Raw genomic sequence first — 14,658 nt, forward strand, 5'->3', positions numbered from 1 at the left:
ATTGTATAATATGCTGCAAATTCTGAATATTTGATCTATTTTTATTAATTTGAAAATTTTTCAAAGTTTTTTATTATTATTGATATTTATAGATTTGTATAAGCCCAGATTTTGTTTTAACTTTAATTTTTATATTATAATGTAAATTTTTATACATTATAATTAGTCTCAGTTACGTTGGGTGAAATGTTCAGCCTTCTAGGTCTTATGGTTTGCGCTGTGCAATGATCAGTCAGTCAGTGAGTCATTTAGGTCAAAGAGTTTTGTATATTTGATTTGTGGTCTTTTTTTTATTAATTTCAAAACTTTTTCAACCGTATTTTCTTTATTTTTACTTATTTCTTAGACGTTAAGTTGTTTATTTCAGGAACGAATAAAATTTGGAAAATGTTGGAAATGATTTTCTGATATTGAATATAAAATTTAAATAAATAAATAAATTATGGATTATAATACTTACATAGATTAGATATTTTTGGCGTTTTAAGATGGGGTAACTTTGTTTAATTGTGTATCCTATATAGTTTCCTTGTAAGACAAGCTGTAAATACAAGAATAAAAACAAATTTGATATAATAAAGCTATAATATATATTTATCATTGCCATGGCTGGGAATACACTCGTATTATAAGATTTTATGGGCTATAGCTTTTGCATTGGAATGGACATTAATATTCAGAAAGCGGCAAAACTGAATCTTAATGTTGGACTCAAGCTAAAATAAAGATACAGATACTTATGCGAACTGGAATGCCTTTTGGGCATTTTGCATCAGCGCAAGTAATCGAATTGATGTTGGCCAAAAGAACCAGATACATTTACAGATACACATACAGATACAGATACATTCAGAGCAAGAGCAACAGTTACTGTTACAGTTACAGTTACAGTTACAGTCACTGGAGATGAGATACTTTTGGGCCACTTATGAGATGCGGCCAACTGACTTCAAGGTGCTTCAACGAATGGCCAATAAAAGTCATGGCATCATAAAAATATGAATTTTACGGCTGTGTATTTAAAAGGACAATAAGCACATACACAATCAACACACACACACACTTATACATACACAAACGAATGGTTCTTAAAGCATAAAAGTGAAAACCGAAAAGCGGTCAGAAAGAAAGCAAAGCAAAGTAACAAATGCGCTCAATGAAGCTGAAAAGCAAGCCAATGAAATTGGAAAATGAAATGGAAAAAACTTCAACTGCCTGTGTGTCTGTATGTGTGTGTGTGTGTTGTGTTTTAGTGGTGTGTATCTGCATCTGTGTCTGTATCTGTGCCTGAATAAAGGTAAAGATTTTGCTGTGCGTTTGGCAGCTGCTGAGCATGAAAATAAGCTTTTGTATTTTTATGTGCCATGCTAAATAAAAAAACACAAAACAAACACAAGTCACAAGCGCACTATTCGAGTGTGCTCGACTTGCAGTTACCCAGCTTAGCTTTTAAATACATTTATCAACTTAAAACCGCAAATTTACAGAAATTATTTACTTGCTCTCAGCTTATTTGATACACAATGTTTTTTTATTACAAACTTTTAATGCATTTATTATTTAATAACATTTAATACTTGATTTGTAAATGAATTTTTAAACTTTAGCAAAATACTTTCTTTTAATTTTCCATGTATATAATATCTGAGTTAAACAACAAAAACAAAGCATAGTATAAAATTTAGTGGGTCAAATAAGCTGAGAGCTTGTAAAGAATTTCTGTAAATTAGCAGTTTTAAGTTTTAATTTAATATTATAATATTTAGACATTTTTTTATCCAGGTACTATTATTTTATTTATTTCTCTATGGAACATTCAGCCAAAATCAGTCGGCAAAAAGTTTTTAAATTATTAAGCGTTCAAAATTAATAATAATAAAATTCATTTAAAATGTAAATTTATTTTAAGTTTCAATCTGAATAGATAAAAATGTTGAAAACTTTTTTATGTTGAATCATCTGTTGTCGTTGTTCCTAAGTTTATATTTTAAAAAGTTTCTGACTTGACTCTTTGAGCTCTTTTTATTATTTTTGACAAATTGGCTTTAAAAAGCAAAACAAAAAAATTTAATAAATTACTTTTTGAATATTAAGGACATTTTTTTATTTTTGAATTTCTTATAACTTTTTATTTAAAATTTTTTATTATCTTTTTTTGTTATCTTATCTTTGTTATTAAATATTTCTTATTTTAATCTTCATTTTTGACAACTGATATTTTGATCAAAGATATTTTTATTCCACTGTTACCAACATTACCAGAATATTAACATGCCCTTGCAGCCCTTTTAGATGCCGGGTATAAGAGAAGCAAAAAAAGTAATAATACTTGTAATAAAATCAGCGCTATGAAAATGAAAATGCGAAGCATCAACAGCATTGAAGTAGAATACACAGATGAGCAATCATAAATATTAATGCTAAATACATCGGAAGCTACTGCACGTGATTCGTGTGAGATTCAAAAGGGGAAAGGGAGATCAAAAACTGGACAGACGACATTTGTGGAAGACTTCTGATGATGTCTAATGGATAATAAGAACGCATCTAACAGATAATAATTGAAGCAATGACTTACAACTAGTGAGAAGAGTGTGTGGGAGAGAGAGAGTGAGAATGAGAATACTTGAATTTATGCTAATGTGTGGCAGGATGAAAGGAGAAAGGGAAGGAGTAAGGCAGCAGAATTGTCAGTCGCATAAACAACGTTGAGCATAAATCTCAGTATGCCAGAGACAGTAACAACAACAATTACAACAACAATCACAACAACAATAATAAGCTGGGAAAACTCGGCGCCGCGTTGTCGTCATCGTCGTTCTCGCTTTGATTTATTTTCCACCGTGCACAACGCTGCGTATGCGTATTTTATGCTTTATTTTTTGCGCATTCCTCGCTTCATTTTAATCTGACTCCCTGTCGGACTGACTGAGACAGGCATCCTCATATCAATGACAGCAACTCTCGACTCGATTTTACATTTAAAAGTATATTATGCTACAGCATTTTCTTCATTTTTTTTTCTTTTTTTTTTTATTTATTCATTTTGCACTAAAGGTTTTTCAAAATGAGCAAAATAAAATTCAAAACACACACTCACATGCGAAATCTATTTGCATAATTTTACGGTCTAATGTGTGAGCTTCCCTTCTATTTTTGTTTTGTTTTTTTTTTTTTCTGGGGAGGCATAACAAAACTAACCCAACAACAAGTCGGATAATCAGTTATAAAGCTGAACAGCAACAAATTTAAATATACTTTTAAAAGTCATTTTCTGCCTGCACGTTGGGCAAAAGTCAATCGCTTGTTATGCAAATAACAAGGCACAAATATTGTAAGCACTTATTTTATTAGGAAAAGCAGCAAAGTTTGGGGATAAGTTGGGAAATTTGTTTCACTACACGTATACCCTGTAGGTAGAGCTGTAAATACATGCATATATATCTAAATATAGATTCTACAAAAGCCAATATATCGATCTATCGAGTTGTTTTCACTACACAGAAAAAAAATCCATTTTAAAAATCAAGTTTTAAAAACTTAATTTTAGCTTTAATTTTTTAAGTAAATATGTATTCAGAATATAATTTCTAAGCTACGATAACACGTCGATAAAATGGCAACGATATTAAAAAATCGACATTAAAAAAGTCAAAGAAGGCTAAATGATTTAATCTAACTGAAAACAAAAAATATAGAACCTCAAAAATGTTGAGAAAAATCGTGCATTATTTAAGTATTATATACTTGGTTTATGAGAATCCGGGATTACCGTACTGCTAACACTGCGTTGGATTAATTTTAGCCCGGATTTATGTTTTCTGTGTTCCTGTTGTTATTAAAACTCAATGTATATGTGGAAGGAAGGAACTCTATAAAGTAAATATACATATATTCTGGGTCATGCCTATTTGTCCATGTTTCTTGACGGGTATATCACAGTCGAGCACACTCTTCTTTTGGCATTTTACATGTTTTCTATATGTTTTTTGCGAGAGTGGATTAAACTCATTTTTAACAGCAAAATAGAAGACATAATTGTACTTTATTTCTTTATTTTTTATAGTTTTTTTTTAAATATTTTTTTATTTCACACACAACAATTTACATTAAAATTAAAAAAATAAAATAAACACAATTTTTTATTTATATTAAAATACAAATTTTAGCCTACTAGGTTTTATGGCTTGGGCTGTGCAATGATCAGTGAGTGAATGAGTGAGTCAGGACAAAGAGTTTTATATATATAGTTGTAAATGTTGTAGGGGTATCTCAAATGAAAAGGTAGATTAAAAAAAGTAATATTTCTTTGATTCTGGATTTCTATTAATAATTTGTACTTTACTTGAACAAAAGCTAAGTAACAAAAATAATTGTACTTTATTTCTTTATTTTTTTTAAATTTTTTTAAAATATTTATTTATTCTACACACAACAATTTATATTAAAATTAAAAAAATATAATAAACACAATTTTTTATTTATATTAAAGTACAAATTTTAGCCTACTAGCTCTTATGGTTTGGGCTGTGCAATGATCAGTGAGTGAATGAGTGAGTCAGGACAAAGAGTTTTATATATATATAGATGAAAATATTGAAGGGGTATGTCAAATGGAAAGTTAGATTAAAAAATGATTTTCTCTGATTCTGCATTTCTATTAATAATTCGCAATTTACTTAAGCAAAAGTTAAGTAACAAAAAATAAGACCTAAACTAATATTTCAGGTCAAATGATGCATTTGAATATCTAAATCTGATAAACTTGAAGTGCGAGAGTAATTGCATTATTTCACACCACTGTGCAGACATAGCTGTATGTATTTTCGTATGTGTGTGGAGTGTGAGTGTGCGTGTGTGTGTGGAGTGTATGTATGTGTGTGTTGGATGCTTGGTAAGCCATGTTGCGAGTACATTTGCTGTTGCTTCTTCTTCTTCTTCTTGCTCTCAGTCTGTTTCTTTAGCTCCTTTTTAGCTGCTTCCCATTTCTCTGCACTGTTTGTGTTTAATTATAAATGTGTGTATAATTCAGTGTCTGTGTGTGTGTGTGTGTGTGTGTTTACATATGTGCGATATGTTATTATACAAGCCGCTTACACATAGTTGTTGCTGTTGTTATTGTTGTTGTTGTTGTGCTTGTTAATGTTGTTCTCGGTGTTGTTTATGCCTGTTATTTGTAGCTGGATAATGCTTTAAATAGTTCGTCTCTTTCACACATACATAGACATATATGTTTCCAATACATATGTGCGTATAAAAGTTGTTGTTTGTCTTAGCGTTGACTTCCGTTTCCGGTTTGTAAACAAATGGCGCCAGCAAACGATTAATTATTGTTGATTTCTAGGCCTGCTTTTGTCGTCGTCGTGTCTTTGGCAGGACACGTGCCACAGTCAACGCCAACACACACACCCAGACACACACACACACACATACGCACGCCTGTCACGTACAGCCACACCCTCTTCCCCGCCTCCTTGCATCCCCCTGCCCCTCTAACCATTGTGTCCACAACTGTCTGTCCTTTGGGGTGGACAAACAACTCGTGGATTACAACTGATTAATCGTTTGTTAAATATTTGAAATAGTTGTTAAAGCCATGACAAAGCGATTTGGCAACTTATCGATTTATCGTTAGCTTGAAGTTATTATAATTATTAAAGACTTACTAAATAAATCGATTTATCAATGTTCTCAAGTGAAATATTATTATTGTTGGATAATAAAATTGACATTCCGGAAGAGAATCAGATTAGTTTTGACAAAGTTATGGATGTTTAAAGTTTTTGGAAAAGTGTCAACTGGAAAGTATGGACTACGATCGAAAGTGTGGAAAAAATGGAGAGTGATGGAAAAAATATACATATTCAAATTTTAATGCAGAATTAAATTAGAGGCAAAATAATAATAAAATTGACATTCCCCGAGGAAATCGGTTCAGTTTTGACAAAGTTATGGCAGTTTGAAAATTTTGAAACATTGTGAAGGAAAGGATATGAAAGGAATGCATAGAAAAAATGGACAGTGACCGAAAAAAATTACAATTTCTAATTTTAATGCATAATTAATATAGAGGTCAAATAATGATCAAATTGATATTCCGCATAAAAATCGGTTCAGTTTTGACAGAGTTATAACAGTTCGAAGTTTTTGAAAAAGTGTCTGTGGGAAAGTATGGACAGTGGGTATAGAAAGAAATGGACAAAAAAAAAGGTATTTGTCAAGAGCATTACATAGTATATATCATCAATTACTGTACTTGATTTATCGATAAATTATCGTTTGTACATCGCTAAATATATATCGATAAATGTCTGATTTATCGATAAATTGTCGTTCGAGCATTTCTTGCACTGTCTGATTTATTGATAAATTATTGTTCAAGCATTTTTTGCTCTGCCTGATTTTATCGATAAATTATCGTTATAGCATTTTAAATGTTAATGTGTTTGCAGACAGTCTGGGCAGGTTTTGACCCTGGCACTGACACCTTTTCATGGGGCTAGTTGAGATACACACACACACCAACACACACACACACACACACACCAACACACACCAACACACACATATACATGTACACACACACTTTACTCACAATATACTCCGTTTCATGTTGTAATTGCCTTTGTAGTTGCCTTTGGTAGTTGTTGTTAGCGTATTGCAAACTAGGCAAAGTTGCCAAGTGGTTGTTGCCCCAGGTTGTTGTTGCCACCACTGTTGTTGTTGTTGTTGCCTTCAGTTGGCCTATCAATAAAGCAATTTTCGCACAATTGCAGCTCAGAGGCTCGTGTTGGGTTGTTTTGTGTTTCAGCCACAAACCACAACGTGGCACTTTTTGGCAAGTTAATGTGTTATACTTAGGTGCCACACACACACACACACACACACACACACATATAAACACACACACGTGAAGCAGGCGTAATTAATGATTGAACACACACACACAGATTACGCAGTGCCCCAAAAAGTATGCTACAATTTTCGTTGTGGGCACAAAATATGCTGCTCATTATTTTTACAGCCCCAAACACACACACGCACACACACACACACACACCCACACACACACATATGTGCGTATATAAATTATGTTTTGGCTTCATTATACGGGTTGCTTTCATGCCATGCCATGAGCCAAGGGGCAAGTGGGGCAAGTGGCGAATGTGTGGCAAGGTAGTGCTCGGTGTTTTGGGACGCGCTTCAAGGCGTCGCATTAAAAATCAATTCACAAACTTTGCACGTACCTCAGACTGAAGTGCTTGTTGTGGCGGTGTGTGTGTGTGTGTGTGTATGTGTGTGTGTGTGTGTGTATAGGTGTGTGTGTGTGTGTATAGTATTAAGAACAGCAACAGAATTTTATGCGTCTTTGATGAAGTTGAAGGACTTATCAGCTGCTTTATGTTATATCTCTGCTACTCCCTCTCTCTTTTTTCTCTTTTATCCATCTTTATCTCACTGCTTGAAGTAAGCCGTTGCCACTTCAAACGATAAATAAATTGAAATGTATTTTTAAACAACAACAAAGTACTACAACTTATAAATATAATTACAATTATAAAATAAATTATAAATAACAAGGACAACTAGAAAATAAAGACTATTAATTAACTGATTATTATAATTAACTTAGTACTTTTCTCTGGAAAAATTTATGATATGGTATGATCAACATTGAGCTGCAATCCAGTATAAGTACAGGGTCTTCTTTTCTACGAGTTGTTACATATCGAATCTGGTTTCGATAACGCAAAGCTTCTATTTTGGGTTTGTTCTGCCGGTTGTGGTAATAGTACCGCTACGTACCGATACAATAAATTAAATTGAAATGCATAAATTTGAATGCACAAAGAATTTAGAAGCCTTAGAGAACCTTGATCAAAATGACATTTCACTTGAAAATCGGCTAAGTTTTGACAAAGTTATGAATGTTCAAAATTGTCAAACCTTTGTCCTAGCAACTTTACAAGTCAACATTTTTGTCCAATTTGGCATGATTTTTTACAAAAAAATGAAGGGTCTCAGAATTAAGTTTAAAGTGTTGTTTTTTACTAATTATGATATAAGGAGTTGATTAAAAGTAAAAACTTGAGATTTATATTTTTTAATTTTCAATTTTTCAAAGGGGGGACCCTTAGCATCCAAGCCAAGATTTAGAGGAAAATAATTTTTATTACAAAATTGATTAAGTTTGAATGCAGAATAAAAAAAGAGGGCAAATCATGAACAAAATGACATTCAGATTGAAAATCGCTTGAGTTTTCACATAGTTATGCAAGCCTGAAATTGGTCAGACTGTGAACATAGCAAATAGTAGAATGTGAACACCAAGTCAAAATTTTTGTTAAATTTAACATGATTTTTTACAGGAAAATGAAAGGTCTCAGAATCAAGTTTAAGGTGTCTTTTTATACTAATTATGATATGAGGAGTTGATTAAAAGTGAAAACTTGAGAATTAAAATTTTCAAATTTCAAAAATTCAAAGGGGGGACCCTTGGCTTAAAACCAAGATCTGAATGAAAAATTATTTTTTATCGAAATGAATAAAATTTTGAATGCAGAATGAATTGTAAGACCAAACCATGATCAAAATGACATTCTGTTTGAAAATCGGTTTAATATTAAGAAAGTTATGGAAGTTTGAAGTTGGTCAGACCTTTGACTTAGCAACTTTACAAGTCAAAATTTTTGTCCAATTTGACATGATTTTTTACAGGAAAATGAAATGTCTCAGAATCAAGTTTAAGGTGTTGTTTTATACCAATTATGATATGAGGAGTTGATTAAAAGTGTAAACTTTAGATTTAAAATTTTGAATTTTCGAAATTTCAAAGGGGGGACCCTTGGCATTAAAATTAAAACCAGAATTCAGCGATAAAATTTTTTTTTTTTTTTAAATAAATGAAGTTTGAATGCGGAATGAATAAGTAGGCGAAATCATGATAAAAATGACATTTTGTTTGAATTTAGGTTAAGTTTTGACAAAGTTATGAGCGTTGAAAGTTGATTAAAATTAAAAAAAATTAAATTGATTTATCAATAACTTTTAAATCAAGTTCTTTCACTTATGCGCTCTTTGTTACTCTCTCTAATTGCAGACAGCAGTAGAAGCTACAAAATGGAATGACCAGAGTTGTCATCGTTGTCGTTGTCGTCGAAGATGCTGCAGCAGTCAGCTGCAACAGCAACAGCAACAACAGCAACAGCAACAACAGTTGGTAGACAGGCCAGCAATGGCCAGCGACGTCGCGTGGCAGCAAACGACAGCTGCAACAACAATAACAACAACAACAGTAACAGCAACAGCAACAATCACAACAGCAACAACAATCGAAGCAACAGCAACAGCAGCAACAAATTGAAGTCACAGCAAATGCATTCCAACGAGGAGCCTCCAATGTCGGTGATCGTCGACGGCGGCAACATGTCACAGCAGCAACAGCAACAGCAACAACAGCAACAGTCGAAGCTGCGTCGCAGTGGCAGCGCCAATGCTGCTGGCAGTGGCAGCCATCAAAGGCTGCGCAAAACCAGTTCCTGCAGCGCCACAGCAAAGGAGACGCCACAAACAGCGCGTCGCATGCAACGACAGCCATCGAATGCCTCCGACACAATGCAACACAAGCAGCAACAACAACATCAACAACAACAACGTCGCTATCAACACTCAAGTCGCGGTGGCAGCAAGGAGCGTTCTTCGGAGGCGACACGACGCCGTGCCACACGTCGCCACAGTGGCGCCTCCTCATTAAGCGATGCCGCACATCGCAGCCGTACACGTGCCACACGCGGTCGCACCTCCGCTACTGCCGCTGCTGGTGGCACCTCAGCGGCCAGCTCCTCGACCGCCTCCAGCTGCAACGGCAGCTGCAGCTCCGACGACGGCGACTCCTCGCACACATCCTCATCCTCGTCCAGCTCGTCGGGTGAGCCGAATCTGCCGTATCCCGGTTTTCCCGAAATCGCCATGAAGGCCCTCACGCAGTACACACGGCCGCGCAACTGGTGCCTCATGCTCATCACAAATCCATATCCTTTTTTGAACATATCAAGTCCTTCGGCTTTTCAGATTTTCACAGCGAGCGTTTTTTACAGCGAGCGATTTTTACAGCGAGCGATTTTTACAGCGAGCGTTTTTTACAGCGAGCGATTTTCACAGCCAAGTGTTCTTGTCACATTTTTTACTGAGCGCTAAGCGGCCTATTGATTTTTATTATACATACACAGAGAAAAACTAGTGGGCCGGTGCTACAGTCGAGCATGCTCGACTGTCGGAGACCCCGTACTTACTATGATAAAAACTAATAATGGAAAAAATTAAAAAATATTTAGTTAACTTAAATGCATATTCTATCAGGTTGGTTACAATGTCTCATAAATCATAAAAGTTGTTCATACTAAGACTTGATTTTCGCCCGATCGGTCCTATGACAGCTATATGATATAGTGCTCCGATTTGAACCAACTTCGGTATGGATGTATAAGACTAACTTAAATGAATATTCTATAAGTTTTGTTACGATATCTCATAAAACTAAAAAGTTTTTCATACTAAGACTTGATTTTCGCCCGATCGGTCCTATGACAGCTATATGATATAGTGCTCCGATTTAAACCAACTTCGGTAAGGATGTATAAGACTAACTTAAATGCATATTCTATAGGTTTGGTGATGATATCTCATAAAACTAAAAAGTTTTTCATACTAAGACTTGATTTTCGGCCGATCGGTCCTATGACAGCTATAGGATATAGTGGTCCGATTTGAACCAACTTTAGACAGTATATATAAAACCAAGTTATATGCTTATTGTATTAGTTTGGTTAAGATGTCTCATCAAACAAAAAAGTTTTTCATAACTTGATTTTCGACTGATTGTTCCTATGGACGCTATATGATATAGTGGTCCGATTCAAAATAAAAGCAAACTTGATCTGCCTTCAATATAGAGAAATCTACATACCAAATTTGGTGTCACTAGCTTTTAAATTGTTCTTATAATTTGGATATGAATTTTATTTTTCGATTTGTGGGCGATAAACGGGGGCGTGGCCGGATTTTGAAACAAACTTGATCTGCTTGCAATATAGAGGAACCTACATAACAAGTCTGGTGTCTCTAGCTCTTATAGTCTCTGAGATCTAGGTGTTCATACAGACGGACGGACAGACAAACAGACAGACAGACAGACGGACATTGTTGTATCGGCTCGGCTATTGATGCTGATCACGAACATTTGAAACCAAAAACTTTAACATCTAATTAACAACTAAATTCGCTATAAAAAAAAAAAATATTTCATCAAATTCGACCAATTGGTTAAAAAGATCTGACCAATTATTTTGATGAAAGTTGTGAACCTCTTCAGTTGAGCGGCAGTGTAAGTTAAGGTCAAGGTAGTTCTCTATTGAACTGCAGGGTATTTGCACGTCGTTTCTCGCTTTCATTTCGCTGCCTGTTGCATAATTTATGCATGTGCCTTATGCGTGTGTCCGCGAGTGTGTTTATGAGAATGCGAATGAGTGTGTGTGTGTGTGTGTGTGTGTGTGTGTGTGTGTGTGTGTGTGTGTGTGTGTGTGTGGCCATGTCGCATAAATAACGGCAGCTCATCTTCGGAAGACGCTGCCAGAGTTGCCACTCAATATTCGCAGTGGCTGCTTCCGATGCCTCCTCTCCTCCTTCCCCCCTCTCTCTCCCCCTCTCACTCTCTCGCTTTCTCTCTCTCTCATTCTCTGGTCTCTCGCTTCTCTTTGTTCTGTCATTTGTTGTTTGTTGTTGCTGTTGTCTGTCGCTGGGGATAATGTGCGCCAATCACTGAAACAACATTCCCGTCTCCTTCTTTCTCTTCCCCTTGCTCTTTCACTCCCTCCCAGTCTTCACTGCCGTGGCACACACGTCCTGTGGCGCCGCAGCGTGGCATGTGCATGAAAAATCGCTTTGCATACTTTTGGGCGCACTTCACATTTAATTTAAACCGAAATTAAAATTGACTGACGTTGATATTTAAGGACACATCAGAACAACGCAAATATCTTCTGCCGGTAAGAAGATATAGAAACAGAAAAAAGAGAAAGATAGATAGTCAAAGAGAGAGAGAGCAAGTGAGAGGCAAGTTGTTCTTGATGGAAAGAAGCTGAAAGAACTCAAGCTGAACTGAAGTAAATATGATGCGAATGACAGAGCTTATTTTCTGCTAGTCAAGGACAAACAGAACTCTGGGAAACTTTGCAACACTATTTGCAGCTTTTACAGCAGTTTAATCAAAAGGAAATTGAATATATTACAAAAGATATATTTTATATCTAGCTGTAATACTAAATTCTGAATAAATATTAAGAATTGAACAGAAATGATAAAATAAATCATCCACATATGACAGAAATTTATTAGATGAAATTTAATTTAGGGCAAACGAAACTCTACACTATTAAGAATATAATATCATATATTTTCAAATCTAAACATGAGAAATAATAATGATAAAGTAAATTTACGATAACGTATTGAAAAAATTTTGGAAGTGTGAAAACAGTCAAAAATTTTTGGGGAAGGCGAGCAAATTATGAATAAAACAATACGATTTATAGTGAACAAATTAATTTCGATTAATAAATTAATGTGTTGTTATGTTACTATTTTTTGTATTGTATGGATTCAACGCTCAATATTATTAAAAAAAAAAAAAAAAAAAAAAAAAAAAAAAAATGAATTAATGAATTAAAAAGAACGAACAAAATTATAGACTCATCAAATATATTTTTAAGATACTTTGTAGATTCTAGCCAGTGTTATCGATAACAATGAATCAGCATATTATAGCACTAAAGAGATCAAATCTTTAAATTAAACATAAATGTAGTGTTATTATATGCATACAAATATTTAACATTTACACATATTTACAATTTATGCAATAGGTTTGAAATTATTTAACTTTTTACAACTGTTTGAGTTAACGAAAAGTTACGGGAAAAATTATGAAAATAAAATGTTAAATTTTATTATTTATATTTATTTTATTAATAATTAAAATTAAATATTTTCATTTTATAAGAGGTAAATTTTTATACAAAGGTCGAATTTACAGCTAAAAAATTTAAAAAAATTAACAAGCAATTTAAAATTATTAATAGAACATTTTCGGATAGATTGATGTACATTATGATTTAAAGCATTTGAAATTAAAGATGGTCAATTTCTCAAAATTTTAAAAATTTACCACTCATAAAATGAAAATATTTATTTTAAAATAAGGTCGAGTTTACAGCTAAAAAATTTAAAAAAAATTAACAAACAATTTAAAATTATTAAATAGAACATTTTTAGATATATTGATGTACATTATGATTTAAAGTATTTGAAATTAAAGATGCTCAATTTCTCCAAATAACTAATGAGCACTTGAAAATGATTCTCAGAATCGTTTTGATAACGATTTCAAGTGCATTATTAATGAAGCCCCCTTTAAAGAGGAAAGCGACCTTGGCGTTGCAACAAGTCTAGCTGCCACAAGCAGTTGCAAGTGCAGGGTGGAGAGTGGGAATGGGGGGGGGGGAAGGTAACGGGATATTGCAGCTGCTGTTCCTCATGGAATGTAATGAATCCCAAGCATGTGGTAATCAGAGTCAAAGCACACTGAGAGGGGGGGGATGACAAGAGGGCACGAGGAGCGGAAGGGGGCAGAGAGGGGGGAGGGGCTAATGGGAGCGTAGTAATTTAACGCTCGCAAGTGGCCAAAGTAGATGCCATAATTAGTGGGCGGCAGGGCGTGACTATCGCATTACTTACCCCCCACCCCCCTTTCCCCCTCTCCTTACAGCCCCTCCCCAGCTGACATGCTAATGATGTGCACCCTCCGCTAAATAGCCTTAAATGGATTCCAGGGGTGTGCTACAAAGTGCTGGGGGAGGGAGCGGGGCAAGTTGTTGTTGTCCTTGCACGTGTCACGAGTCAAGTTTCACGCTAAAAGCGCTGTAAAAAAGCCAACGGCCGTTATTTTTTAGCGTTAAGTTTGCCATGTTGCAAGTTCAGTTGTTGCTGCATGTTGCATGCACTTTCAAAATGACACATGCGACTCACAACTCGCAACTTGCTGCACTCAGAAAAAATACATCAAGATTTCCGTACTTAAACAGGCCATTTTCAAGTACAATCGATCTCAAAAGCTGTCTAAGTTCGGAATTTCTAAAGTTGAGAACAAAAATCTTAAAATGAGATATTTTGGGGATACTTTAAGTACGTTTTGAGTTTAATTCAAGTCTGAAAATATTGAAAACATACTACTTTAAGTACACAAAAATCTTGATCTAAGCCCAAAATGTACTTGTTTCTAGTATAAAAAATTGTCACAATTAATTAACTTTAATCTTAAAACATACACTAGTATGTGTACTAAAATTATTCAAAATACCAAAATTAAATACCATTTAATAAGGGTGTATTTTCTTGGTTAACGACCTTTCGAAATAAGTGCTGATTTTACCAGCGATCCAAGCTTAACGTCATATTTGCGTCGCTAGCACCAGTTGAGAATTCAAAGGTGCGACAATGAAAAAGAAATATCCCAAAACGTACTTGTTTTTAGTACGAAACGATCTCATTATTAATTTCCTTTCAATCTTGAAAAAAAATATTTTAAGTACAAAAAAATCTTAA

General features: G+C 34.4%; 1 protein-coding gene across 1 annotated transcript in view; it reads left to right on the forward strand.

The window, feature by feature from the left end:
• LOC117793925 (voltage-dependent T-type calcium channel subunit alpha-1G) overlaps positions 1-14,658 on the forward strand; it is a 151,510-nt gene that overhangs the window by 71,789 nt on the left and 65,063 nt on the right. The window contains exon 2 of the mRNA XM_034634377.1: positions 9,101-10,031. Within this exon, the coding sequence (XP_034490268.1) occupies positions 9,163-10,031 (869 nt within the window). The 5' untranslated portion in view covers positions 9,101-9,162. The remainder of the gene's footprint in view (positions 1-9,100; positions 10,032-14,658) is intronic.

Source organism: Drosophila innubila, chromosome X (genome assembly GCF_004354385.1).
Source record: "Drosophila innubila isolate TH190305 chromosome X, UK_Dinn_1.0, whole genome shotgun sequence".
Classification (NCBI taxonomy): Eukaryota; Metazoa; Arthropoda; class Insecta; order Diptera; family Drosophilidae; genus Drosophila; species Drosophila innubila.